General features: G+C 50.5%; 11 protein-coding genes across 11 annotated transcripts; 4 read left to right on the top strand and 7 right to left on the bottom strand.

Annotated features, from left to right (window-relative positions):
• Nucleotides 1-367: 367 nt before the first annotated feature.
• Asppvi_008707 (putative MFS multidrug transporter) lies at nt 368-2281 on the bottom strand (the record flags this gene model as incomplete). Its single annotated transcript, XM_043304573.1, has 6 exons — nt 368-711; nt 768-1441; nt 1500-1533; nt 1586-1730; nt 1788-2045; nt 2102-2281. 6 exons carry the CDS (start codon nt 2279-2281, stop codon nt 368-370), a joined length of 1635 nt encoding a protein of 544 aa, XP_043160508.1.
• Nucleotides 2282-2979: 698 nt separating this feature from the next.
• Nucleotides 2980-4325, bottom strand: Asppvi_008706 (methionine aminopeptidase MAP1; the record flags this gene model as incomplete). The annotated part of the gene is made up of 3 exons (XM_043304572.1): nt 2980-3645; nt 3704-4105; nt 4188-4325. The coding sequence occupies 3 exons, from the start codon at nt 4323-4325 to the stop codon at nt 2980-2982; spliced, it is 1206 nt and encodes a 401-aa protein (XP_043160507.1).
• Nucleotides 4326-4760: 435 nt separating this feature from the next.
• On the top strand, nt 4761-6585 carry bna4 (kynurenine 3-monooxygenase; the record flags this gene model as incomplete). Its single annotated transcript, XM_043304571.1, has 3 exons — nt 4761-4884; nt 5117-5331; nt 5386-6585. 3 exons carry the CDS (start codon nt 4761-4763, stop codon nt 6583-6585), a joined length of 1539 nt encoding a protein of 512 aa, XP_043160506.1.
• Nucleotides 6586-7709: 1124 nt separating this feature from the next.
• Asppvi_008704 (uncharacterized protein) lies at nt 7710-9008 on the bottom strand (the record flags this gene model as incomplete). Its single annotated transcript, XM_043304570.1, has 3 exons — nt 7710-8628; nt 8716-8784; nt 8875-9008. The coding sequence occupies 3 exons, from the start codon at nt 9006-9008 to the stop codon at nt 7710-7712; spliced, it is 1122 nt and encodes a 373-aa protein (XP_043160505.1).
• Nucleotides 9009-11749: 2741 nt separating this feature from the next.
• On the bottom strand, nt 11750-12262 carry Asppvi_008703 (mitochondrial 37S ribosomal protein uS8m; the record flags this gene model as incomplete). Its single annotated transcript, XM_043304569.1, has 1 exon — nt 11750-12262. The coding sequence occupies one exon, from the start codon at nt 12260-12262 to the stop codon at nt 11750-11752; it is 513 nt and encodes a 170-aa protein (XP_043160504.1).
• A 601-nt stretch (nt 12263-12863) lies between these two features.
• On the top strand, nt 12864-14479 carry Asppvi_008702 (uncharacterized protein; the record flags this gene model as incomplete). Its single annotated transcript, XM_043304568.1, has 3 exons — nt 12864-12901; nt 12986-13152; nt 13200-14479. The coding sequence occupies 3 exons, from the start codon at nt 12864-12866 to the stop codon at nt 14477-14479; spliced, it is 1485 nt and encodes a 494-aa protein (XP_043160503.1).
• A 667-nt stretch (nt 14480-15146) lies between these two features.
• Asppvi_008701 (uncharacterized protein) lies at nt 15147-16994 on the bottom strand (the record flags this gene model as incomplete). The annotated part of the gene is made up of 1 exon (XM_043304567.1): nt 15147-16994. The coding sequence occupies one exon, from the start codon at nt 16992-16994 to the stop codon at nt 15147-15149; it is 1848 nt and encodes a 615-aa protein (XP_043160502.1).
• A 1616-nt stretch (nt 16995-18610) lies between these two features.
• Nucleotides 18611-19867, top strand: lysB (homoisocitrate dehydrogenase lysB; the record flags this gene model as incomplete). Its single annotated transcript, XM_043304566.1, has 4 exons — nt 18611-18638; nt 18704-18744; nt 18800-18969; nt 19027-19867. 4 exons carry the CDS (start codon nt 18611-18613, stop codon nt 19865-19867), a joined length of 1080 nt encoding a protein of 359 aa, XP_043160501.1.
• Nucleotides 19868-20002: 135 nt separating this feature from the next.
• On the bottom strand, nt 20003-21091 carry Asppvi_008699 (DUF1769 domain-containing protein; the record flags this gene model as incomplete). Its single annotated transcript, XM_043304565.1, has 3 exons — nt 20003-20280; nt 20349-20864; nt 20926-21091. The coding sequence occupies 3 exons, from the start codon at nt 21089-21091 to the stop codon at nt 20003-20005; spliced, it is 960 nt and encodes a 319-aa protein (XP_043160500.1).
• Nucleotides 21092-21552: 461 nt separating this feature from the next.
• Asppvi_008698 (uncharacterized protein) lies at nt 21553-23910 on the bottom strand (the record flags this gene model as incomplete). The annotated part of the gene is made up of 1 exon (XM_043304564.1): nt 21553-23910. One exon carries the CDS (start codon nt 23908-23910, stop codon nt 21553-21555), a length of 2358 nt encoding a protein of 785 aa, XP_043160499.1.
• Nucleotides 23911-24904: 994 nt separating this feature from the next.
• Nucleotides 24905-26349, top strand: Asppvi_008697 (F-box protein; the record flags this gene model as incomplete). The annotated part of the gene is made up of 2 exons (XM_043304563.1): nt 24905-26165; nt 26228-26349. The coding sequence occupies 2 exons, from the start codon at nt 24905-24907 to the stop codon at nt 26347-26349; spliced, it is 1383 nt and encodes a 460-aa protein (XP_043160498.1).
• Nucleotides 26350-27583: the final 1234 nt, after the last annotated feature.

The raw sequence follows: 27583 nt of genomic DNA, 5'->3' as shown, positions 1-27583 counted from the left end.
GTTTGTAGGGAAATAGTAGCGGCGGCTTTGATCGGCCACTGCCTCGACCGCCTAGAAAGATGGGACCGATTCTTGTCACTCCGCGGAGGCAATCAATGGAAATGACGCATACATCAGTCCGATGAACTACATTGAATACCATGATAAAGTGACTGTACAGAACCAGAAATAAACGATATGCATTTTTGCCCTGATTTCGTCACAGGGTTCGAGGTATCTACGTATCGTCATCACATCTATCAACATCTACTGAATGCCCGAGATGCACAATTCCCACATTGCCATTGTGTGTACCATCGGATAGTCATGTTTTCCACCGTTCCATACCGTCGATTGATCCACTCCAGGAACAACGATCGAGTTTCAATTACCGACTCAGCTTGCTCTCTCGAATGAAGAAGCTGCTCACGAGAGCGAAGAAGACGACGGCAACCATAAAGGCAAAACCCTTGTTGGTAGCCCACCCGTAGCAACCTCGCACGATCCTGCCAACTGTAGGATCGAGAGTTTTGATGTAGTCCAGACTCTGTCTCACTCCTTCGACAATACGATCAATGTCTTTGCTATCACGCAAAGCGGATCTGAGCTGACTGCGCAGGAGTTGTTGTACCACAGTGGAGGATAAGGACACACCAATAACCGAACCCAGGGAGCGGAAAAGGTACGAGCAGGCCGTAACAACGGCCTGATCCTCGGGAGTCGCGTTTGAAACTAGAACATCAGTTAACAGAGTTTCGGGGTAGCAAATAAGTTTAGGAAACACTCACTCAAAGCGATTAACGTGGTTGTGACACCGATCCCGTTCCCAAAGCCACAAAGCATCATTCCCAGGATCATAGGGATAAGACTCTGGGTAATCCCACCCGTGAAAAGGTAGATGGTGGTCAGACCCACTGTCAGGAGCCCGTAAGCAATGATGGTCAACCAGTAGTACTTCCCCGTCCATTTCATGACATAGCCAGCGAACAGAGAGCCCGAAACGCCGGCTATAATACTCGGCAGGAGCCGCATGCCAGAGACCGTAGCAGACACGCCATCGACAGCTTGAAAGTACAGAGGAATGAAGAAGAGTCCCGCAAGCCAGCCGCCAAAGCTAAAAAAGTTGCAGCTGTAGCTGGCAAAGAAGGTTCGGTCGAAGATGATATGACCAGGGGCAAACGGCTCAGCGGCGAAGTAGACCTCGATCAATACAAAGAGGACGAACATGGCGAGAGAGATACCAAGCGACGCGATGGTTAATGGCATCGTCCAGGAGACGTTACTGCCTCGGTCAAGCCCTAGGAGGAGGCCGACTACTGCTCCAACGAGAGCAAGCGCGCCCGGAAAGTCGATGCGGCGCAGCTTGGTTTTCCAATGGCTATCCTCTTGAACAGGCAGATCTAGCATGATCGTCACAGCCAGGAACGCAAGAACACATAGAGGGACCTGAGCGAGAAAGGCCCTGAGAACATTGTTAGCACAACACGCAATCTTGAAGAGGGGTCTTATGATGAACATGCCACCGCCAGCCAATATAGTCGGACAGTATTCCTCCTGGTCAAACGTCAGCAAAAGTAGCTTCAAGTCAAATTGAAGCAACTCGAACCTAGGGGAGCACCCGTTCCCGAGCCAGTTGCATAAATAATGTTGATGATCCCTTGCCAGACTCCTCGGTCCCGAAGGGGAACGATATCACTTATCAGGATGCTGACCACGGTGGTCATGCCGCCCCCACCAATCCCTTGGAAAACCTTGATGTCTCATCAGCATCATTGCAGAGCTCACAGTCATACTACGGGCCGTCTTACTCGAGCAGCGATCAACTCATGAATGTTTCGCGCCAGACCGCAAAACAGACAACCAAGACCGAACACAAAATACGAGAATAAGAGACATTCTCGTCTGCCAAAGATATCGGACAACTTGCCATACAATGGCTGAAAGCTCGCCAAGGTGATGAAATAGGAGGTAGCCACCCAACTGGTTAGATTAAGGGCTTTCAGGTCGGAACCAATCTGCCCATAACTGGCCACAATGATAGTCTGATCGGCTGCAGACAGGAAGACCTGTTTCCAGCAGCGTCAGCAACAATAATATTGCAGTTATAGCTCATAAGACCTACACCGACGGAAACAGCAGCTAGAATGTATCGAATGTTGTGCCTCGGCGCCAGGTCATCCTTCGAATGATCCGCCTCGGGATCCCGAAGGATATTGTTGGTAACTGCACCATTGGTGGGAGCATTCCCACTCTGCGGACCCAGCAAAGGGGAAGTCTCTGTTGGAGTTCTCTCTGGAGACATCTCCTAAAGCCTGGCATGTACCACAGCAGATTGAAACGAGACACGCCTCAGATCAAAAAGGGCGAGTCCATCATGAGTGAGTCAAAAACGAGAAGTAAGTCACGTGATGATAAGACGCTCCACTGCCTCGTGATGACAAATTAAGCGTCGGGAATGGAGCAATCTCTTTCAACATGATTGGTTCTTTCGGCAATCTCAGACCGTCCGCTTCCAGGTGGCTACCCACCTTCCTGATTAGGTACTATTCAAACTTCTGGCAGTTCTCTGGTTTGTTTTTCTTCCACTATCAACAATAACAGCGCCTTATCTGTCTCATCGAAAAATTTCATATTACAGATAAGCATTCAGACAAGTTGCAGAGGCATTCCATTGTTATTTAGTTAAACAGAATCGTTTATATCGATAATGGCAATTGCTTCAGCACTAGCGGTCCGTGCGTCGAGGAAGACAATGCAGGCGAACTACTACTATGCCAATGACATGTTCTGCTGCAGCAATCACGCCTTCGACGAATTGACTCACTTCCTCATCTACCTATAAGATGGAAGGACTACCTGTATCGTACAGCGACTTGGTTCAATAGAGCGTATCACCAGCTTACATAATCTATCAGGATTGAGTTGGAATGATCTGAGTCACATAACCTCAAGTCGTTAATGTTTTAGTCATGTAGGGTCTATGGGTCTATATAATGCACATCAATTCTCGGCCGTCTTCGCATCCTCGGTGACCGGCATCGGAATGGGTCCACCGGGCGAATCAGGCAGACGAGCAGTCAGAACTTCCACACCATCCTCAGTGACGAGAAGCGTGTGCTCAAATTGGGCGGACAAGGAACCGTCCGCCGTAGTGCTGGTCCAGTCGTCAGGCCACGTCCGATCACGGTGAGTACCGATGTTGATCATGGGTTCAATGGTGAAGCACATGCCAGGCTTGGCCGTTCCGACAGCCTTGTTCTTTGCGTAGTGCGGAACGTTGGGAGCACAGTGGAACAGCTGGTTGATGCCATGGCCACAGTAGGACTTGACCACACTGCAGTTCCGGCTCTTTGCAAGCTTCTCAATGACGTTGCCTGGTTCTCTGAAGAGCATGCCGGGCTTGACCAATTCAATGGATTTGTCCAGGCATTCTCGAGAAGTTTCCACAACGCGTACCGCGTCTGGGTTCGCACGAGCCTTATCGCCAACGTAGTACGTCTCGTTGAGGTCGCCGTGGAAGCCGTTGTGATACAGCGTAACGTCAATGTTGATGATGTCTCCGTCCTCGAGGGGCCGCTGGTCGGGGATGCCGTGACAGATTGTCTCGTTGACGGATGTACATACGGATTTAGGGAAATGCATGTAGTTGAGAGGCGAGGGATAGGACTGCCGACGTATTAGACGATTTCCCTTACTCTTTCCGAACGACAAGGAAGCCACTTACATTACGCTCCAAGCATGCCTTGTGCACAACCTCATCGATGTAGTCGGTCGTAACACCTGGTCTGACCTCCCGAGCGGCAATGTCCAGCACCTCTCGGGCCAGACGGCAGACCTTCCTCATTCCTTCTTGCTGTTCCTTATTCAGAATGGTGATGTTGTGACGACCGACAAACTTCTGCTCTGACCGAGGGATACCATCTTTGGCGTAGTCGGGGTGAGGGATAGACTTGGGAACCGTTCGCATGGGAGACAGAGGATAGACGGGTCTCAGGGAGCCGGTGAATTGGAACGAAGGGAAAGGGTTGAAATGGCCCGTGGCTGGATCAGGTTCAGAAACTACCTTCGGAGGGAACAGGTTGGACAGGATATTACTCTTCGATTTGTGGATCGCCTTGTGTTCACTCTGATCGGACGAGTCAGCGCATAACAGAAAATAAGAATGGAGCAACACACGTGGACCTTATCGGTCACGCAAGGCAGCGTACCCAGCTCCGCTTGAAACAATCTTGCGAGCAGAAGAAGCTATCATTGCCCATCTTCAAACAGGTTGGACACTGCAAACTTCCGGCATTGTTCTCGCACTCCAACCCCATACATTTCCGGGTCGCAACTTCAACACCCATATTGGCGCGCAATGAATCAGTCAAGGGATAAGTGAAAAAAAGTATTTACTGAAGAAGGTAGAAGAATGGAAGAGGAAACGGACTGGGGTATAATATCCTCAGAAGGCGATAATTTGATAGTAATGCGTCGCAGGCGGCAAAAGGAAAAATTACCGTTATCAAAGAACACTAAGCCATATTTGTCTTAGTGTAACGCTGACGCTAATATGTCCTAAAGGGGACTAGTGCTTTAAGGCTCCGAGAATCCACAAGCGCCAAACCTTAATACTCCAAACAGTGAGTTTAAATTCCAGATTGGGTACAGCCCAACCGAGCTTTCCGACATCATCTCCCAGGTGAAAGGACAAAAGGCGTCGCGTGAGCTCGCAGAGAAGGAGCAATACTTCACAAAAAGAAATCTATTTTATAGAGCTCTAGAGCCGTGGTCTCGTTCATATGGCGGATACTGTACGGAAGCGACAAAAACTTGTGGTCGTCGGAGCTGGTCCGGTTGGGTCGCTGGCAGCTCTCTATGCCGCAGCGAGAGGTGATGAGGTCGAGATCTATGAACTGCGTGGAGGTAGGTTCTATCTTTTCATTGTAATTGGTAATGATCGTACAATGGCAAGCCAGATCTGGATGTGACTGTGTGTACCCTGTGCATTGTGTATACAATGTACAAATTTGATGTTTTGTGACACATTCCTACTCATGGCCCCACCTTGCACCCTTGCGTCTGATGCATAACCGATGATGTTGCAGCTGGCTTCGATATCCACCAATTTATGCTGCAGCTGCTAATCAAGTGATAGATCTTCGTGATCCCTCGACAGTTCCACTGAATTTCACAAAGTCCATTAATTTGGCATTGTCTGAGCGTGGAATTGCCGCCATGAGGCACTCTAACCGGGAGGACCTCATCAACAACGTCCTCCGAGGCACGATTCCAATGCACGGACGGATGATCCACGGCAGAGACCACGGGCGACTATGGGAAGCTGCGCAAGCATACGATGTCCATGGACGAGTAAGTAGTTTCCATGCTCAGATCATGTGAGTCATTACCAACGCAGCCATATAGGCCATCAATGCTGTCGACAGAAGTACCTTGAACAACGCACTACTCGATGAGCTGGAACGCACGCCTAATGTGAAGCTCTTCTTTAATCATAAACTGACCGGGGCCGATTTCAATGCGCGCAAAGCGTGGTTTGAACGTCGGGTACCCGGCGAGGCGCCTCTTCCAAATTCTGCGGGCCGCGTGCCAGAGATCGAAGTGGACTTTGACTTCATGATCGGCGCGGATGGAGCTCATTCTGCGGCAAGATACCACATGATGAAATTTGCCCGGGTAGACTATCAGCAGGAGTACATCGATACATTGTGGTGCGAGTTCCGCATTCCTCCAACCAAGGATGGCGACTTTCGCATCTCCCCCAACCACCTACATATCTGGCCTGGAGGGGAATTCATGTTCATCGCCCTTCCATCCGCAGACAAATCTTTTACGTGCACGTTATTTGCGCCCGCTGCCCACTATAAACATCTAGGAACCTCGCCGCAGAACCTGGTCGAGTCTTTCAATGACCACTTCCCCGGAGTTTGCCCAGAACTCATCTCTCCGGAAGATCTGCAGGAGCAGTTCGCGACCAACCCCCACCTTCCTTTGATCAGCCTCAAATGCAAGCCTCACCATTATAACTCAAGTATTGTCATCGTGGGTGACGCCGCCCACGCCGTCTTACCCTTCTACGGCCAAGGCCTCAACGCCGGACTTGAGGACATTCGTGTATTGTTCGAATTCCTGGATAAACATGGCAGTTACGATTTAGATGCGAGCCCGGAAGCTCGTAGAGAAGCGCGCGCTGAAGCATTCCAAGCATACACCGACCAGCGCTCTGCGGACACGCACGCCATCAACGACCTGTCCAAGCAAAACTACCTCGAGATGCGGTGGGGAGTCAAGACTCCTCTATACAAACTTCGCAAGTCAATTGAAGAGGCACTCGACCGCTACGTGCCCAGCCTAGGTTGGCAAACACAGTATTCGCGAGTGAGTTTCAGCAACCAACGGTACTCCGAAGTAATCCGATCTGCTCGATGGCAGGGCAGGCTCCTCGGATTGGGACTTGCAACTACCCTCATTTCCACGGCAGGAGTGATCGCGTACGTGATCTGGAAGAATGCAAGCCAGCATTCGTCCCGTGGTCTCCTTCGCTACTCGTGGCGGCGGCTGAGTAGCATCTGGGTGAGGATGTTCGGCACAATTGCCTATGCTTGATGACTAAATATCTCACGTCTTTCCCCACTTCACCTCTTCCGGGTAGCATTTGGTGATGTTTAGCGTTTACATCCATGTCCTTTGCAAACCTGGCGTTACAATTTCTTCTTGTTCTAAGCTGTTCGACATCTGACAACTTCAACACCAGTCAGAAATAGAACCATGCTATCTGGTAATATTGAACATCAACATCTCAATAATTCCCCTAGCCACCAGATGTGTCATAACTATAACGTACTCCTGGAAAACTTCAAAATATGCTGGCCTGATATAGCGGAATCCCGTCTCGTTTACAGTCAATGGCTGTACCGAGAAGGCACTGGTCAGAACAAAGACTGGTTATTTCGGTGCGTGTCATGATATCTACATTTTTTTTTGTTCGACCTTTTCGGTCCTTTGGAATTCCCCTCCAGAACATGGAGGCGGAAAATGGCGTGTGTGACTGGCTTCTGAAGACGGTGAGCTGGGCCATGATCGGGAAGATAATATGGTCGGACCAAGTCAACCAGAAAACACTACATAGATTCAGACAATGGCAGTCATCCCTCAACGACGAGGGTACATGGAAAAAAACAATAACAACTACTCAAAAACGACAAGTTCCCGCCAGTCAATAGACTCACATGGCAGCAACAGACCGCTGCCGGTTATCGGGTCTCGTAGTGTACAGGAAACACGGGCCATGGTAGAGGAGGAGACATGAATTCAGTAAAGTTCCCCGGCCATTAGACAGGTAGAGTTCAAACTCCTGATGAAAAGAGATTGGGCCACCCAGTAGAACGGTACAAACAGATCGTATATTCATTAGACCCCCTTGTCGGTCAATCGCCATCGATAGGAGAATGGGAAAGTTGGAACACAACCAAACCTGGAGCGCTGAGCTTCTTTTTGTCCATCGGGATCAAGCGAAAATTCCTCTAGGCCATCCACGTGGTAAATAAGGTACGAATAGAGTCCATCCGCGGAAATTGAAGGGCATCTCCAAGGGCGCCTGGTATTAAATAAGGATGATTCCACAGGAACGGAGGGACCTCATGGCTTCCAACGGATATTCCTTTAGGATGAAGAAAAAATAGGCCATAATGTGGTGACATCCGTAAAACAAGGCAAAATCCAGGACTAATTCAAGGGCTGGCGAATTTCACGCGCCGGCTGCGCCGCTCATGGATACGTTTCTCGGTATCAGCATAAAGTTTGTCCAGATATTCCATGGCACTGGCATCTTTGAGCATTTTGGCAACCTGAGTGCCGGCTGAGATGAGCTGGAGCACATTGCGATCATCCTTGATGGGTCTGGACTGATGTTTGGCAGCATGTCTCATTTCCAGGGAATTTTCCAATACTGTCACTAGTTGTTTGATTTGGCCATTGTAAAGAACCCGGGCAGGTATGCGGCGCTTGGTGGCCAGCCTTTTCAGGAGATATACCCATTCGGTCCATTCGCGGTCCGAGGGAATTCTCACCTCTCTCTTGTCTGCTTCCAAGGGGATGGGGAACTGGTACTTGGCAACAAAGTCAAATGCACACTGGGACAAGCGGTCATTAACTGCGTTCAAGATTCGATCTTGCTCTGAAACATCAAGATTAGTAGGAAGATGAGGAAGCTCTCTGGCCTGCTCCTCAATGACGCGCATGGACGGTGGCTTCAGCAACTGATGGGGTCCGTCAAACTCGTCACGGTTCGAGGGACGTCTCTGAGAATGGTACCGTGTGGTGGCCTTCACCTTTTCGGCATTACGCCGGCTATTTCTCTCGAAGAGGCATTCCGGTGTCTCCATAGGCTTGGCTAATTCGTAATCATGCCTCAGTGATTCCGCGGGGAGACGCGCAGGATGGTCCCAATCATGATACACCGTACCTGGGCGCGGTAGCGATGCAACTGGCGAGAAATGCATGCCCGCTTGGCTGTGCGGAATTCCTGGTGGCCCACCGTACGCCATGCGAAAGTCATAATCCGGCGACGGTTGCTGAGGACAGCTTGAGATGCCAATCTGAGTATCAATTGGAGCATATTCACGACTAGGCGGGAAGCATCTTTTGGCACTGAGCCGAGAAAACAAAAAGTCTCAGCACAACCGGAACATCAGTGAAGTATGGTATGTGGACGATCGTTTCGAAGGATTTGATTACCTTTGCTGATAAATTATCGGTGCCTCAGACGAAGTCCCATAAATGTGTGGCCTCGGAGGCACCATACCACTAGTGAGTGTGAGTTACCTTTTGCAGATTTATAACTCGCAAAGAGGGAAATAGGCAGATGAGCGGTTGGCAGTGTATATCGGAAATTACCTATGATGAGGCCAGGATTCAGAATCGCCGCTGATGGAGAACGACCGAGAGCCGTTGCTCGACGTTGCTCCAGAAAAGGAGCTGAGACCCGAAGACGACATGGGCATCAAAAGAGGAGGGAGGACCGGCGACATGAGGCCAACTTTGGAAGAGTCACGGAGCTGAGGTGAAGGATTGGCTATGAAGAACGTTGAAGAGCCGTCACTMAATGCTCGAAACCGTCCATCAATGTGTCTGAAGAGGGAGAACAGTCGCGGTTTAATAGGACAAAGAAGACAGAAAAAAGCAGGCCGAGGAGCTAATCGACAGCACGACAAATAAGATCCGAGATCTCTTTGATGTCGCAAGTCACTGAAGACAGGCAAGAGGGAAGGACCCCACAACTGTGGCAACAAACGAAAGGAATACTCGACGATGATTACCGTCCCTGTCCAGAAGATAGACACTAGACTATACCTGATTACCTGTACTCGATAAGCGCGGAGAAGTACTACGATCGAAGTCCAGAAGATGGCCCGCTCGAGCTAGTTGATGAGTGCTCCGCACTGTGCCTTTTCTACAAGGATCAATCGGATAGCGAGCGCCACTGACAGCAATTGGCAGTCATTATCGCCAGCCGAAGAAGCAGCTAAAGTGCATCATTATTGGATCTGGCACAGATTGTCTCACAGATGGATCAGGTGGATACGGTGCCATAAGCCGGAGAGTACGGCCATGGATAGACCTTTTTGGAGATATCTTGCCCAAGACCAAAGCCCCATCGCCTCCGGGCGATGATCAATACTCATTCGAGGTTGATGCTGAGGAAAAGGAAGTGGGGAGAAGAGTAAAAGGATCCGTAACGCATAGAGTTTTGGACATTTGGGCAGCAATCTCAGGGCATTTGTCCTCTTGGGAGCGGGAGGCCTGAGCCTATGGGGAGCTAATACAACAGCTGAAGCACTGGATCCCGCGAAAGGGTTGTGCTGAGTTGGCCCTATTGAACAACTGGGATGAAGTCGATGGCTTGATGGATGGAGAATGTGGGTTTGGTGATGGAGGACTGATGGATGGAGATGGAACTGTGGTTTGTCCCGATTAGGTAACGCTGCCCTTTGTGCCCTCTACCTCGATCCCAGTTTTCCCTCTTGGTCACGCTTCAGTCCCATCCTTTACCCAGTAAACCTTGCTTTTCCGCATAATATATGCCTCTGTTATACTCTCTGGCATGTTGATCGAACTACCACCTGTTGCTCTTTACTAAGAGGCCCGATGGATACCTTGGGCCTCACTCGTTTTGGATGCCAACGGGAATCATTCAGGCAATCGTCCTTGGTCAAGCGCAATAAGCGGTACCTATGATAGATAATACTATCTGACTTGACGGCCTGAATTTGAAATTGGGCTTGAATAAAACATGGATCTTCATTCCTTGCCTTACGATGATTGATTGATTCATGGAGACATTGGGCATATAGTTCGCTGCATGTCTGACCGCCCAAGGCCCAGGCCAACGCATCAGCCGCTCTCATTCGTGTTACTGATTGTATATCTACATCTAGAACCTGATATCGTTAGCCGGCCTGAGTGCAAATATGTGATATTCCCGTCGAGAACAAATGTGAGATATTAAGCATTTACATAATGGGACAGGACGACTCTGGCATGCCTTTACCATCGAATCTACACTTGGAGCAATTGCCAATATTGTATATGGAGAAGAGGCCCCGGAATCGGTTCGTTTATAATGACGGGAATATATGGAGTGGAGATTGCGAGAGTGCTGACAACCATCTGCGGCCCAGCAATACCAGACAAACAGCAGCGAAAATGTAGTCCACAACTCTCATAACTTGAAATTGTTGTACGAATGATCTGAGCGCCATGCATTACCACCTGTAAATGGTATGACGTGACCCACGTTTTGATATTACGCAAAGGCAAAATCTGTTGCACATTTCATGCGTGTGCAGTCCAATTCCAAGACAACGCGCGTAACCCTAGCAGACTGGTCAATAAGAATCTGCGAGCTCTGGGGAGCAAGAGAGTATTGCTGCAGGGTGCGAACAACATTGTACACTTACCTCGCACCTCAGTCTATATCATCTTTGATTCCAATACGAGCCTCATACCTCGATATCAGTCTTCCTTGCTCTTGCTGGCTTACCGGGTTGAGCATGCAGCTTTCACATTTCCACGGCGTTGTATCGCTCGACTGGAAGCACAGAGCTTCTGTGGCCTAATATTACAAACAGACCATGCTCAGTGCAATATAGAGGTGACCAAGCGGCTAGTGCGGTTGAACTGGTAAGTAGCGCTCTGTAGACAGCATTGAGAACCTTTATATATATATTTTAAAGGAGCTTCCTTAACATGTTAAAGATGGTTACGGTGCTCTTCCGAAAAGGTCAATTTATAGCAAAAGCTAGCATATTTGTTAAAATATAAGGCAAGGTGGAAACTTTTCGTCTCTCTTTTTTGGCCTTCTGTCCATCTGAAGGACTTATAATTAGCATCCTTTAACATACCTACTTTCCCAGTCTGTATCAAGCAAATACGATCAGTATGGATGCTCACACTCAGTCAAGGATCCAAGCTCATGAATGATTAGAGCGGCGGGAAAGGGCTGAGGACAACAACACAACCCACGTGCAACACAATATAGTACTTAAAAAATATTGCTCGGGATGTATCATGGGTGGGAATAGGTAGTACATGAAGAGTCTAAGAAAGTTACTATACAAAGCCCTGGACCAAGGCATCCATCCCAACAATCGCGGTATATTCAAGCATGGGAGGAATCATCGCGACCAACCAAACTCCGGATTCAATGCAAATCACACAACGTACAGAAAATGCACATGAAGACGAGAGAGTGCTGCCTTCTCTTGTCCTTCTAGCGGACCCTGCAGAGAACCAATCCTCCAATCTTCTTTTCAACACACTCCCTCGACTCCAAGATGCCTTGATCGGTCGAGAGGTACAAGCTTTCGCCGGGTGTCCGTAACCCTTCCACATAATCACTCTTCTCGCCGCGGATCACACGTCGGAGCCCGGCAACATCGATTGTGATTCTTCTCGTAGGCTTGCTGACCATGCTCAATTTTCCCAGCACCGGTTCACTCTGCCAGTACTTCAATCCTAGCCACAGTCGTCTCGAGGCAATGTTAGCCTGTGTCAATGGCTCGATGCCTTCAACTTCATCGTTCGCCGCAGGATGGCCAAGTAGGATATGAGGCGGAGGAGGTGTCGGCCCTCCGCGGACGACGGAGGAAAGGTAACCGGAGTTTTGAAGGGCGAGGCATAATTTCAGGTGTAAGTTGCTGTTGGGAATCGATGTGAGACCAAGACGGGCCTTGGATGCATTGTTCAAATGCGAGCAGACGTGAGCGAGATTGACGAGAGACATGTTGAGGTCTTGAAATTAAGAGAACTGGCCCAGCAGGGGCCGTGTGTATCGTCACAAAGAGCGCAAAGTACTAATGATTGGACAACTCTACTGCTGAAGAGCGTGTCAACACATGCGTCGTACTGGGCAAACTCGGGGGTAAGGATTTACCTGAAGCGGCTTCGAGTAGTTTGATTATCAAACACAACGTAGTTCAGTTAATGACAAGGTCGCTAAACTATTAATGACTGCAATGGCGCGGAGAATCTCCAAAAGATGCGGAAGCTCAGATGAAATTTTCGGAGAAACCTTGTAGCCGACTCCGCTTCGTGCAGATGACACATTGCTGCCTGAGGCATAAAGACTAATGTGTGTACCTCTCTACATACTAATACGCTCTAGCTAATCATCTTCCTCCATTCTCTGTGTCGAAGCGCCATGTGCTGCTCGGCGTCAAAACGACGCATTTTAGAGGTCAAGTAAGTCGTCCCCTCCTTTGCGTAGAGAGCTATATAGTCAGTGTTGCTCAGTCATTATTTTTTTGTCCCTCATGCTTCTGCCTGTTTCTTGTCTTCTATCCTATTCCCTACTCCCTCGGTTCTACTATACCTAGAAGAACATAATGCCTCCTTTACCAGGTGAAGAGCGTGTGCTGACCGTGTAAGTACTAGTCAACCATCCACCCCGCAGGAGTTGATATTCAGCTGCGGGAATATACAAATATCTAATTCGAGGAATTGGCAGTTTCGCCGATATCCATTGTTATTTCACAGCTCCTACTCCCAAGCCTCAATATCATCGGTTCGATAAGGGCTCATATTTGTATCTCTATAAAAATGCGTCTCAGCAGAAGCTAAGGATCGAAGTTGCCAACAACCCTGGTACTACAGATCAGGATGCATTCAACGGATGTCAGTTCCTCGTTGTGTTCGCCAGTCAAATGCTAACCTCTCCCTAGCATTGGATCATGTTTATCTGCGCCATTCCGCCAGATTTCCAACCCTGTGTACCCTGGCTGTAGATGGGTACAATCAGCAGACCTCGGAGGACTTCCCACCTCCACCGGTGAACAATCCGTACGAATGGCAATTACCTCTAAGTGGCGCGCAAGTCGGAAGCACAGACCTGCACCGGCTTCACACGATAGACGTCTACTTCTGGACTTTGGACGACGCGAATGAATTCTTAAACTTGGTGGAACGATATTTGTCACAGTCCCAGATTGAGACAGACCGGCATCCCTATCCAGCTGCAGCAGGCTCTACAGTCAGTTCTGTTGTTGAACAGCTAGAGAACGTAGCAATCACGGATCCTGCATATCAGAATGGGCAGACTCGCAACTCTCGATCAGAAGCGGTCTCTACTCCTGCGTCCCAACATGTCACCGCTCCAGCCGCTCTTCCTCCCCTTCCTCCGGTCGGTGCACAACCAGCACCTCCGATGACCCAACCCGCGCCTGAAAAGCAGCCAGACACCACCCAATTCGCGCCCTTGCCATACAATCCGGCCGCCCCCGCCGCACCAGAACCCATCCGACACCGCGAGAAGACACCACCACCGGTAGACGCCGCGGGCGGCACAGGACTCGCAGCAGCGGCGGTAGCAGATAACGGCGCTCCAATGCCAATTACTTCCCAGATCTCAGGAGGCGGAGGAGGCTACGGACCTCCGCTGAGTCAATCACTGCCCTACTCTCCCCCCGGGAGCTACACCTCGCCTGCTCCTAGCGCTGGACTCACACACTCAGCGTCCTTGTCCTCCCAATCATCCATACAGAGCCCGCCAGGAGTCCCGTCATACCCCCCAGCCTTCCTCGCAGGGGGTGGTGCATCTGTGCCCGGAACCCAGCCAGGAGCAATGTCCTTCGCCCCACCCCCCGTGGATCCAAACGCCCATCTGTACGCGCAGGGGCAAAGTCTCTACGGCTCCGATCCCCAGGTCCAGCCCCAAGTTCAATCTCAACCCCAGATCCAGCCTGCGTCGCCCCCGCCCCCGATCGGCGGCTATTCCAACTACTCCTACGAACCAGCCCCGCAGCCCACGGCACCGAATTCTGGCTACGCCATGCATCAACAACTGTACCGACCCACTGAGGCAGAGGCCAAGTCCCATTCTCAGAAGTATGCGCAGAAAGCCATGCAGAACCCGGCACAGCGCTCGCGGAAGCTCGAGGACGGTGCGGCTCGGGTGGAAAGTAGAGTGAATAGGTTTCTGAAGAGACTTGACAAGGGACTCTAGACTGGATGGATGTGGTTGAGTATTGAATGTTTCCCAGACGGGTTGCATAGCAGTTGCCCTGCAAGCATGGCGATCCATATTGGCCTCAGTAATCTACATTGCAATACTAGTCATCCAGCAATATACACCATATCAAGATTAAAGATTAAACAGTGGAGATTCGAAATTGACAAATATCTTCAATGCTTGAGGCATGTGTCAATCAGAAGATCAAGTGAAGATACGATGCTCAGTATGCACAAGAAGAGAAGAAAGCTGCGAACTTGCACATAGATGAAAAAAGATCAAGATGTAAAGTTGAAATGCACATAATATGAACCTAGAAATACTCCTACTCAGTACAAATGCCAGTATGGGATGCAATGACGCTAGCCTGAACAGAAACCTGAAAGCAACTCCACCAACTGTATGCTCCAACAAAGCACCGTCGATCCTGATCAAGCAGGAAAAAAGAATAATGCCTTTCCCCGTAACCAATGACAACCACATGGTAAGGCCAGAAAAAGTAAAACACCGCGAGCTAACCGCACGAAGGGAATATGTTGCAAACAACAACCACAGGCGAGCAAGTAAACCAGAAAAAGATTAGAAGAATAGAATGACAAGATTAGGTTGAGATAGCCCAACTTCCCATGCAAGATTTGAGTTGGATTTGCCCTCGCCTTAATTAACCGATAGTCAGATTCTCCATCTCAGCGACAACGTCATCCGTCTTCGATTTCGTTTCAGCTGGGATGATTTCGGAGTTCTCGACCGGCTTTTCCATTTCAGGTTTCGCTGGAAGTTCGCTCGCCAAGTGTTCCTTTGCCTGAACGGGGGCAGGGCTGGCAATATCCTCCGCTGAAGCTTCGACTGTCTCCGGCACGTCTGTAACAGAGACGGGAGTAACCAATTCCCCAGCCTTTGAATGATCCACATCTGCGGATTGCTCGGCAATTGTTTCCAAGGGCTGTTCAGCTGGTTTATCAACCTTGGCTGAAGCGGTCTCTCCAAGCGGCGCTTCTGAAGTGGGAGCAGTGACAGGCTCAATGGAGGCATCGGTCGGCTCCTTCTCAATGTCAGCGGTTGATGTGGAGGGTTCATCGACAGGCTTCGCAACATCTTCCGAGACTGGCTTGGGCGCTTGGTCATTGACATTAGCCTCAGGCTTTACTTCTTGCTTTTCCGAGACCTCTTTCAATACTGGAGCAGCTTGTAATTCTTTTCTAGCCTCTGGCGGGGCGGAGGAAGCAGTTGGCGCCTTGTCTCTCTGATTCTTCTCTGACTCGGTCTTCTCTGTCGGCGGCCGAGCTGCTCGGATATCGGTCTTAGAGGCGACTGTTCTAGGGGCTCTGGCAGGCTTGGAACTTCGAGGAGGGCTTTTGATTTCGATTTTGTCATGTACCTTGCTAGCAGAACTTGCGGTTGGACGCATCATTCTAGCGAGGAAGCTGTCATCGACAGGCTTGGCGCTTGCGTTGCTAACCCGAGAATGTGGGCGGTCGGTTCCTGAATGGGCAGGGAGAGACGGGCGAGATGCTTGCTTGCGAACACTGGCAGCAGTGGGTGTCGTTGCCCGTGACTGACTTGCATTGACTGCTTTCTTCAGAGTGGATGGCTTCCGGGTCAGAGCGGGACCGGACCCTCCTTTGGCAGTGGAGGACAAAGAAGTCGTTTTCGATGGTGGTAGGCGAGAGGGCCTGGCTGGTGATTTGGGGCGGGTAGTTCTGTCATCGATCGTGGCTGGCTTGGTGGAGTCGCGCGCGGGCATTGAGGCACGGACGGGGCGGGTGGCAGTTTTCGCTGTAGTATTCAAAGATGCTCGACTCGGCTTGTGGGTTGCAGTACGAGTAGCTGCAGCGTGATCATCCTTCGTCGCGGCTGTCTTGGTAGAGTGCGCCGGTTTAGAGGTCCTTTCCGTGCTTGGTTTAGCTGGAGAGGTTGGTGTGCGCGGATTGGCTGGTGATTTGGCAGCAGAGTTAGTCTTGCCAATGTGGACGTTCGAAGGTCGCTTGGTGACTGTTTTTGTCGGCTTCTGCGCTGACTTAGCTAGGGCTGTCTCCGTTGCGGTATGTGGCGCCGACGCCGTCTTCTCCGTCTGGGAGACATCACCACTGCTGGATTGGGTTGCTGTTTGTTCCTTGATCAAGGGTTCGGTCGAAGAATTCTTTGGAGGCTGATCAACACGAGGCTGTTCCGCGGAATTGGAACTGTTGCTCGGAGAAGACGAGGAGTCTGAGTTCTTTAGAACCGCTTCGAAGTCTTCCGAGTTGAAGCTTCTCACTCTAGTTGGAGGAACCGCACCATCGATAGGACTGCTTGGGCTCCTGAGCCCTGAGACCGGGCTTCCTTGAGACGTCCTATCCACAGATATGAAACTTGCGCGAACCTTTGAAAGAGGTCGTGAGGTTCCTGTGTGATCCGACCCTATCGGCGATCGACCACGCGGAGGTGGAGAGGCGGTGCTGTTTTGATTATTGTTCTCGAATTTGGCCAGCAAGCTTCGCACACCAGGATGCGCCCCTTTGTCCGACATGGTGTTGTAGAGCGACGAGGAGTCGAAGTGCGGAGAGCTAGATCAGAGAGACATAGACCAGACAACGCGACGGTAGGAATTGAAACTCAATGGCTTGAGCTTTGTCACAACACTGGTGGGATATCCACAAGAGGGTTCGCTGAGTTATAAATTTCAGCCTTGTAGGGCTTTGCGAAAAGGCCAGATGGCAGCGAGATCTGAGACGGAGGTTGGAGGAGGGGGCGGGTCGACGTGGTATAAACAGACTTCACGGGAGCCAGATCTGAGGGGATAGGACTCAGTGAGGAACGGGCTTTCAATGAATTGGAGACAGATCCAGAGGTCTAAGATCTAACATGATAATGATAGCTGATAGATGATGCGAGCTAAGAATGAGATCAATCATGAATGGCAATAAAAGAAAAGGAGAGTCAGAAAGTCGCTGGGGGAAGAAGATGCGGGCAGGGGAAACCTGAGGCAGCAGTTTCAGGGGGCGGATCCGCGGCTTCAACTTAAGTAATTGCGGTCCTTTCCTGTGACATTTTATTATTAATTCAAGATTAACGGACAGATTGAGTACTACTTTTTAGCTCAAAGAAAAAACAGTCAAGGATCATGACCATGACTCCATGAAGGCATCAACAAGGGACGATAGTTCCAGCCACTATTGAATCGGCCGCTATGTTGTTTACTCCCTACCTTAAAGAGCGACCCGATCTATGGTTGAACGCGGTCAAATGGCGTCATTATCCGTCCTTGCAGGTCTTACCTCTACTTCTCAAACATTTAGAACGGTAGATTGATATTGCTACACGCGTTGTAGCTGAGCAGATGCAGCTGGCTCAACGAACGATGAGGCTGACTGAGATTCTCATGTCTTTGATTTACAGAGAAGGATGTTGAACAAGTGACTCAAGTCTCAAAAGGTAGATATTCCAGCGGCGTGTCACAAAAGTGTCAGATGATCTACTCAGTAAGGGCACAATATATATATCTCCCTGTACAATATCCGACATTTATCTACTCCAGCCTCGCCATATCCTCTCGCCTAAAAGGTTCGCCTGGAAAAATAACAATCACAGCGCAGAGTCTCAGGACAATGGTGAAGACCGCAAATTACCGTACTCAGAAGCAGGAAGATCACCCGGATTGTCTGCAGCGCAGTAGTTGTCATTGCTCGACTTTCATATGAGAAGCTATACCTCCAGGGAAATTCTCCGAGCTGTTAGTATTATTTCCGGTAATCAACATACTGGTATACACAATGTAGACAAGGGCAGCTTCCTTTGGAAGCAGGTCGACCTGGATCCTTCTGTGCTGTGACGGTGACATGTCGCCTGCCAGCTTCTGAAAGCGCGTCGCGGTCAGAATCTTCAGCAAGTACTGCCACAAATGAGCTTTGCTATCGATCTAAGTCATATCATTGAATTGATGTCCTGAAGAAAAAGATGTCATGCCTAAATAGCAGCCATGATTCCATTTCCCCGGTTACGATTATTATAGTCCCGCGGGTCAACATTCTTCCCGCGGTCGCATACGAGTCATACTAATCCCCAGCATTCCGCTCCGATTACGGGCTCCGTTAAACGGAACTCTTTTCGACTGGGAAATAGTCACACAACACCCAGGATTTCACGATGGCGGCTGCTAGGACTCTTCGCATAGGTCAATTGAATCCTCCATGAGCTTCCGGTGCCCTTCTTGCAAAAACTGACACTTCGCTTCTTCAGGTCTCATTCCCGGAGACGGTATCGGACGGGAGGTCATTCCGGTATGTCGCAACTGCGGTACAGCAGCGTAAACTCTGACTCAATGAATGTGAACAGGCCGGTAGACGGGTGTTGGAGTCGCTTCCAGCTTCTCTGAACCTCAAGTTCAGCTTCGTCGACCTCGATGCTGGCTTCGACACCTTCAAGCGGACAGGTACCGCTCTGCCCGACAAAACCGTTGACACCCTGAAGAAGGAGTGTGACGGTGCCCTGTTCGGAGCTGTCAGGTCGGTTGTCCCTATCGCAGGAAACTCTAGATCTTCATCCTCATAGTCGTTGAATAGCTCCCCCAGCACTAAGGTCGCCGGCTACTCCTCCCCCATTGTCGCTCTCCGCAAGAAGCTGGACCTCTACGCCAATGTGCGTCCTGTCAAGACTACCGCTGGTAGCGGCGGCAAGCCCATTGATCTGGTCATTGTGCGTGAAAATACCGAGGATCTCTACGTGAAGGAAGAGACAACCAAGGATACCCCCAACGGCAAGGTTGCCGAGGCGATCAAGCGGATTTCTGAGCGTGCCTCGTTCCGAATCTCCACCATTGCGGGAGAAATCGCTCTCCGCCGTCAGAAGATCCGTGATGCCGCTGGCAACTCTGCTCTTCGCACCAAGCCCATGGTGACTATCACCCACAAGTCCAACGTCCTGTCGCAGACAGACGGTCTCTTCCGGGAGACCGCCCGCAAGGCTCTCGCCGCGGAGCGCTTTTCCTCTGTTGAAGTGGAGGAGCAGATTGTCGACTCCATGGTCTACAAGCTCTTCCGGCAGCCCGAGTATTACGATGTGATTGTTGCCCCTAACCTGTACGGCGACATTCTGTCCGACGGTGCTGCAGCTCTGGTTGGCAGTCTGGGTCTCGTGCCCAGCGCCAACGTTGGTGATGGTTTCGCTATTGGTGAGCCCTGTCACGGCAGTGCTCCCGATATCGAGGGCAAGGGCATCGCCAACCCCATCGCTACTCTGCGCAGTGTCGCTCTGATGCTCGAGTTTCTGGGTGAGGAGCAGGCTGCTGCCAAGATTTACGGTGCCGTTGACGCCAATCTCGACGAGGGCAAGTTCCTCTCTCCTGACATGGGTGGAAAGGCCACTACTCAGGAGGTTCTGGACGATGTGCTCAAGAGACTGTAAATGGCAGAAGCTTTGACCGGAACAATGTATGTATAGAATTATAGTCGAAACTATCAAAAGTCTATTCTTTAGCGGTTTAATATATACGACGTTTGGTCAACACCAGGTCAGAAGGTATGATACTAGTACAAATCATCACTCAACATCCCCCGCCGACGGCTCCGGCTCCCATTCAAACTTGCCTAGTTTCCCTTCATTCTCTTCATGCTTCTCCGTGCTCTCCTGGATCTCCTGCTTAGAGCGCTCCTTGACCTCCGGCTCCTTCTCCTTATCCAGCAAGATGAGCGTGAACAGCACAACAAAATAGACGTCCCCCGTCTCCCTATTCTTCAAAACATACCGCAGGTAATGATTCTTCTCGTCAATATATTTGGTCGCATGGACAGTCAGCCCAGGAAGCCGCAGCGAGAAATCTAAACCCATCGTCAGCCAGCCCACCAACCCAACCCCCATCTGCAACCAAAGTAAACCAGTAACCAACCATTAAAGACCAGATACGGATTCCCAAAATCCGCCGAGTACACCCTCCCCGGCTCGAACACAAACTTCTTCCTCTCCTCCTCATCCTGGAACATCTTGCGCCGCTCCGCTACACCCTCCGGAATGCCCCACCGTGAGCGCTCCTCCACTCCAGACCCATCAGCCCCTTCCTCAACAACTACATCATGCACCGTCGGCACCTCATCATCCTTCGCGATCGTCTCCCCAATCCGGAACTGGTTTAGCGAGGCGACGGCGGGGCTATACAGGTGCGGTTTATCCGCGTACGCGTCGCCGTCCATGGCCGGGTCGATAGTCCACTTGACCAGTTTCAGCGCGGCGTTGAAGCCCGGCGGGAGGCGGTCCCGGATGGGCCTGTCAAAGTCATTGCCGAAGATCAGGTCGTTGCCGTTGACGGGTTTCTTGAAGACGATGGCGAAGGAGATGGAGTATTGGTCGTTTTGGTGGAGGGGGTGCGAGAAGTAGGGGTTTGTCTCGGGGGAGTCGTCGGGGTAGCCTTATTTCCTGATCGTGAGCTCTTTTCCACAGGCGCTGCGGAGAGATGGGGTGGTGCTCACCGGTATAGTTCTGGATCCGAACGCAGAGACTCACTGTCGCAAGGTCGTTCTCGATTCGTAATGTCTGGTCCCTGTTGACAGGTACGATCTTGTGGGTATCTGGGTTGTATTCTGTTCCCGCTGTGACCTTGAGTCGGTACTTGTGAGCTTGGTCCCCCCCAAACATCTTGAGCGTCTATTGCTTCTTCCGTATGGAATCCAGTTATTACACCTCAATCAATTCCTGCGTAAGTATGTAAAGGACAGATACACTGGCTTTAGATTTCGAAGCGGTGTTATATGGCTCTGCAAGTCCCAGCAGCATGATAATCCTTGATATTCTTGGTTCTATCAAGCTGGTTGTTCTTGATGAACGCCTATCGACGTCATCCGCTGAACGAAATTCCGCGATAAGCTCGCCCGACCTTATCTATTTTTACCTCAAGTAAGATATGAACAACAAACAACATCGACCAACATGGTTATACTTGCAAGATATATCTAAATTTCCAATGGGGCAATACTCCCAATGATAGCCAATCATTTAGCGTACAGAGGCTATTTCAAACTCGCCTATAACAGGGATCGAATCGCGATAGCAAGAATTAACCAGCCAACATATAATGATAAAGACTAGCATCTCTGCGCTCATAGTTCCGCTGGATCGGACGGCAGAAGATTAACGCCCATCGGGAGATCAGCCCCGTCCTCAACTTCATTCATAATGTCTTCCTCGGTCAAAATGCCAATGCCGCTGTCAAGCCGCCTTCTATTCTTACCCCTCCCAACCTCCACATCGACGAACCTGGTCATACTGACTGGAGTGATCGGCTCGCTTGGAAGAGGAATGCCGTCTGACTGAAGATCATCTGACTTCATCTCCCAATTCGCGGCCCGGATCTTCGCCTTTCGTCGCTCTGAATTGACGGTTTCTTTCATGAAAGCAAATGACCGAGCTTGATCCGCAGCCCATCTGTCCAGCAGGTTGTCTCTGGCCTCCATTTCTAGTCGCAGCTGCTCCTGCAGCCCTATATTGCTTCGATGCAGCGTTTCTGCTTCTGACTTTGCAGCCTCAAGCGCGGTGGTGAGCTCCGAGACCCGGACATTTAGCAGACCGATCTCATTTTCATGATGTTCGAGCTGCTCAGCTAGCTTTTGTTCTAAGCTTTCGATAGCTTCCCGTCGCTCTTTTTCAATCGACTCTAGCTTCGCAGTAAGGTCGCACGCGCGGATCTGGTTCGTCTCCACTGTCCTTTCGAGTTGATGAATCCGTTCTTCCCGCCCAGCGACAGCAGACTCGGCCGCCGAACGTGACTTTTTCTCGTGAGCCAATCTCTCCTCAAGTTCGGACACATGCTGGCTGTGCTGCTCTTGGGAAGCGGTCTTGTCCGCCTCAAGTTGATTCACAAGGATCTCAAGCCCTTTCACCTCTTCGCAATATTTGCTAAGCGCTGCATTAAGCCTGTCAATGCTAACAACTTGTTCTTCTCCTTCGCGTTCGAGCTCCTGCATTCGCATTCTCGTATGCAGCATGTCGCTGGCAGAAGCTGCCCTCGATTCTTCCAGATCCTGAATCTTCTTTATTGCGATCTCGTACCGAGTCAAAAGGTTGTCGAATTGGCCACGTAGGGCCTTTTCGCGACCTACCGAGCCCTGGTGGGAATGACGCTCCTCGTCTAGGGCCTTTACCAACAGCTCCACCCGGTTGACCAGCGCGGCCAATGTGGCACTTCCATCTTCCAGACCCGCATTGGCTGTTTCTCCAGGTAGTGCGCGCTCCAGACCGAGACGCGCCGAACGGAAGCGATGGCGCATCTCGGAAATGATGTCGTTCACGGTAGTACCGGAAAACCCAATGCTTGAAAGTTCTTCCGCAGCTGAATTCAGAGCACCGACAGCGTCTGAGGCACGACTGACGGCCTCGGTGAGCGCTGGCACAAGTTGAGCTAGGAAATCCGGAGGCGGAGAGGATCGGCTGAGGTGCTGGCCAAGAGAAGTGCCATCAAATGTGGAAGAGTGAGCGCGAATTGCGTCGAACAGGTCCCTTTTCTCTTTCCTGGCAGTTTCCAGGTCGAGTGAGAGTGTGCGTATCTCTGCTTCTTGGTCCTCATCAGGCAAATGAGCTTGGGTACCCACGTCGGCAGCTGTATTATGACTGTGCAGGGTTGAAAGATTGTCCGGGGATGGGAAATGACTCCTATCTAAACCACGGATGACAGGCGAGTTGGACATAAGGATAGTATCCCCTTCAAATGCACTGTCATTGATGATGATTGTGTCAGTTGTGCTGAAGGAATCCTGATCATCTCCATTTTGGATCGAGGAGAATGAGATCTTCTCCCTAAGAATACCGTTTTCGGTCTCCAGACGTTCGATTCTGGTCCGTGGTGACATGATCGTGGGCTCATCATCCATATGCCTGACTTGACTCTCATTTTGGGTAGTCTTCGCCGACTCCAGCTCCTGCTTCAACGCATCCCTTTCGCACAGCAAGGACTGGATGGTCTTTTCGTAGTAAGCAGTCTCTCGTTTCTCGCGCTCTATGTGATTTATCTCGTCACTTAGACCTACACGGCACAGTCGTCGCTTCGTCCGAGGATCCAGAATCTGCCGCAAGGGCGTAAACTGCACCACTTGTTCCGAAGTTAACGGGTCCTGCAGGTAGCGGGACCGCGCTAGAGGAGCAGAGCGCCGCCGCATCGGTCGGCTCGGGCTGCGGGTAATGTGGTCTGCATTCCCTCGATCCTCAAACGAGGTACGAAGCAGCGAGGGTGTCAAACCCGTAGAATAGTCGTGCTCCTGGACCCGAGGGCCGGGATCCGAGAAGCGCACCCTTTTGTTCGGTCTTCGGGGTGTCTTGCATGTTGATGAAGGTATCCCCTCAGGGACCTTTTCAGAGGACATAGAATCCTCAGACTCACATTTCCTCTTGCACGAGGGAGGACGAGTCTCAGAGTTGGGAACGGAGGTCTTCCGACTCTGGCTTCGAGTCACTCTGGCAGCCATTCTGCACTTGCAGGTCCGATAATTAAATATGTGAGGTAAACAGGACGCCTATCTGAAAATTGGCAGATTTCTTCGAAAAGAACGGAAATGATGTTAAAAATGTCCAAAAGTGATGATACAGCTTACTCCGACTGCAGAAGGATGACTCCCGGGAGTATCTTATCTCCTAATAAATAAACAAACAAACAACGCCTTCATCTGAGACAGCACTTGGAAAGAAGTATGAGACAAGTCAGCGAGGAGTTATATGTAACTCATCCAAAGATGGAAGGCACAGGCAGCAATCCTCACTGGTGCCTTCCCTACGCGTCGGTATGGATCCATTTTTCCCAATCTAGAAGAAGTAAACAACCCGTCAGGTGACTGGGAGCCTAGAATTTGCCTCCCTATATCCAATCCGAGTCATGTCGTAGCCGTTCACTATGAGCATCGCTTTACCTTTACTTGTCATTATTGTCTGTCGGGTGGAGTGACCGTATCATGATTACCTCTAGTACTGTAGAGTCGAGGCAACCATGGATCACGAGTCGGAGCTGTACTAGATTTAAATCTGGAGTCTACGATCCTGCATTGCTTTATCGCCTTATCGAGTTTTTTGTTATCTTATCGGCGACACCATCTGGCCAACAGCGCAGTGATCAACACCACCATCTCCCCGCACCAGTCCCGGTACAGGGAAAGCGTGAGAGCAGGATATCGCATGCATCACGGTATTCCGAGACGGAGAACTGTCCCTTGCTGATCTACCCCGGTAACGGCAGCTGTATATTGAAGCAATTCGCCTTGATCCCATCAATTACGCCCCCATCTCCTGCACGAATGATGTCATTCGTCGATTTCCTGGAAGCTGAAATGCCATGCCTGCCGTATTGCTAGTTTATTACCCCTGATCTTCTTTATCTCGGGACCATACTTTTATCCTATTATTTGTCTATACTTTCGTACGGACACGCGAAGTACATCCGCAACAGAGTAGCCGGAAAGCATCGCAGCTATGGATGGCGATCTGAATACCGCGGCGGACTCGCTCCAGTTGCCGGGCGAGCTGCATGAACAGGAGCAGCAACACCACGATCCAGAAAGCTTAGCTACGGACTCTAAAATTGATGAATGTCCGAAGTCACCTCTGGTACAGCTTCCCGCTGAACTGGTTCACCAAATTCTGTCGTACCTGTCGGCGACGGATCTGGCCCAAGTGTCAGCAGCTTGCCGTTCCCTCGCCGAACATGCAGCCAACGAGCTCCTGTGGGCCGATCTGGTCAATGCCTATCTGCCATTCAAGATTCACGACCCGAGCCCTTTTGAGTCGTTTCGCAACCTCTACGCGGCTTACCACCCGTGCTGGTTCATCCCAAAGCATAAAATCTGGTTTTCGGATACGGAGCACACAGGCAACCTAATTCTGGCGCGATATGATCCAAGGAGAGGAGTCATTGAGGCATATCGGGTTATTGCAGAGAGACGTAGTCGTCCATTTCAAGTGTGGGAATCCAATCCGAATGTCATGGTCCAACCTTTTGATCCCAAGGTTAGCCTCTGGTTGGATGACCCGGTTCTCCTCTTGAAGAACAACCATGGCCGTCTGCCGCGCTATTTGCACGGTGAGACTCGCATGCCAATGGCGATAGAAACACAGCATGTCTTCAATGCTTTCTCGTTGTGTTCTTCAGAATCACCCCCGAACCTGCCAGTAGACCCTGACAAGCAGTGGCCCCCGCCGACCATTCCTAGTGAACATCGGGTCTACCGGGATATGGAAGCACAGTGGTCGGATTGGGACCAGCATCCGCGACGTCTAGCAAATATGTCAGAACACGCATTTCGGATTCGACGCTGGGCACATTTCCGGCTCGGGATGCCTATGTTTACCGCCGGCCGGAGCGAAACACTGTCGACTTATGCTACACTGGACCCCCGCTTATATACTCCGACGAGGGAAAAGCCGTATCAAGGCATCTGGGTCGGTGACTACTCTGCTCATGGGTGCGAGTTTTTGCTTTTCCTACAACGGGACGGAGATGGGACGTCCAGCTCCTCTGACGAACCAGAACCCGGTCCCGACGAAATCGTTCAGAAGGGCAGTCTCGAGGCGATCAAGCTCACAGGGGACCCGAATGTTCCTCGGGGTCAGATATCTTTTATTGCTCGTGACATTGGCCCGGGAGGTGTGGTTCGTGTCGCAGAAGAGGCTTTGTTCCGAGGGTGCCGGATTGTCCGTAGCAAAGGCCATGTGGCAGGTCTCGGGTTCAGAGATGGTAAGTTTTCAATTAATATGCTCTTCGTATGAACATGTATTGACACCTTTGACTCCCATCAGACACCTTTATTCCAGCGCAGCTGATATTGATATCACCTGATTGCGTCGCTCTTTATTGGGAGGCTATGGGCCATATGTCATACTTTAAAAGGCTTGACATTGATGCACTTATTCAGACGTGATTCGCCTCTTTGATTTGGCAAATAATACTCCTGGGCGGAGTACAACAGAGATAGCACAATGAACGAGGGATCAACCAAGATACATGCGGGATTGACGGACTTTAAAATGATGTATGTATTCGTTTAGCCTTCTCTGATCCGTGTCATAACTGGCTAACAGACGTGGTGCTCAGCTGAGATGGCCATTGCTCTGAATCACAGATTTGAACAGAGCATACTATGTCTTCGTTCCCCGGCGCGGCTGGTACAAATGTCCATGTCTCATTGTGAGGAGGTCGAAGCGATGATCCGCCAGCAAAACTACGAACACTGACATACCACCGAAATTGATCTGCTGAGCGGTTCGAAATCCCCAAGTGGTTCGGGTCACATTACTAGTGGCGAGCATCTGTTCACCGTTCGAGGTGTAAGTATGGTTGTTCAGCTTCTGAAATGTGGAAGGAAAGAATTCGACCAAAATAGAGATATGTATGCAGGAGTCAAGAGACATGGAAAAAAGGCATCCCTAACGCCATAGTCTGATTCAATCAAATGGAAATGCAAACCAGAATTCGTCAATCATGAATCAACTCCACGCAGCTGGGTAACCGGGATACAAACCGTGCCCGATTGGCCCCCTTTTCTACATGTTTAATCCAGCGTAACAGATCAGAGTTGGGTATGGTATGTCCGACGCATCAAACTCCAACAACAAGCATGCAAACAGGCCGCAGTGAAACCCATCCAACGTCGCGGGCCGCCCGTCATCCTTCCATCGTACACCCGCGACTCCGAGCCCTCCACATCAACCAACATCGAGCCACGATTACCGCTTGCGTTCGAAGAAACTCGTGGATGACAGCACAGCAACCGATTGATCCATGACCCACTCGCCGACGCCGAGATAGTTATCGATCCATTTCTTGAAGTCTTTGTTCTCGGTGATCTTGTCAGTGTCGAGACTGGGGCTGTGACAACCCCACGCGACCCGGACCGGGGCGCGGGGTGACAAATTAGCTTCAGTCCATCAATACCCTCTCTACAAACATAAAACCGACAAAACGGATCCATTCAAGTCGTCAGGGGTGTGAAATATACGCAGGAAACGGGGCATATTTACGTTAAGCCAGTCGAGCGCTTGATGCCTGCCAGAAAGGCAGAGACTATAAGAAGCACCCATCAGCCGACATTCCCCTCTGCTTTGCTGCAAAATGGATAGAGAAGTACTTACAGAGCACAGCGTCAAAAGCGTAGT

Source organism: Aspergillus pseudoviridinutans, assembly GCF_018340605.1.
Source record: "Aspergillus pseudoviridinutans IFM 55266 DNA, scaffold_6, whole genome shotgun sequence".
NCBI lineage: Eukaryota > Fungi > Ascomycota > Eurotiomycetes > Eurotiales > Aspergillaceae > Aspergillus > Aspergillus pseudoviridinutans.
The sequence above is the reverse complement of the archived record's forward strand: the minus strand, read 5'-3'. Positions and strand labels throughout refer to the sequence as shown.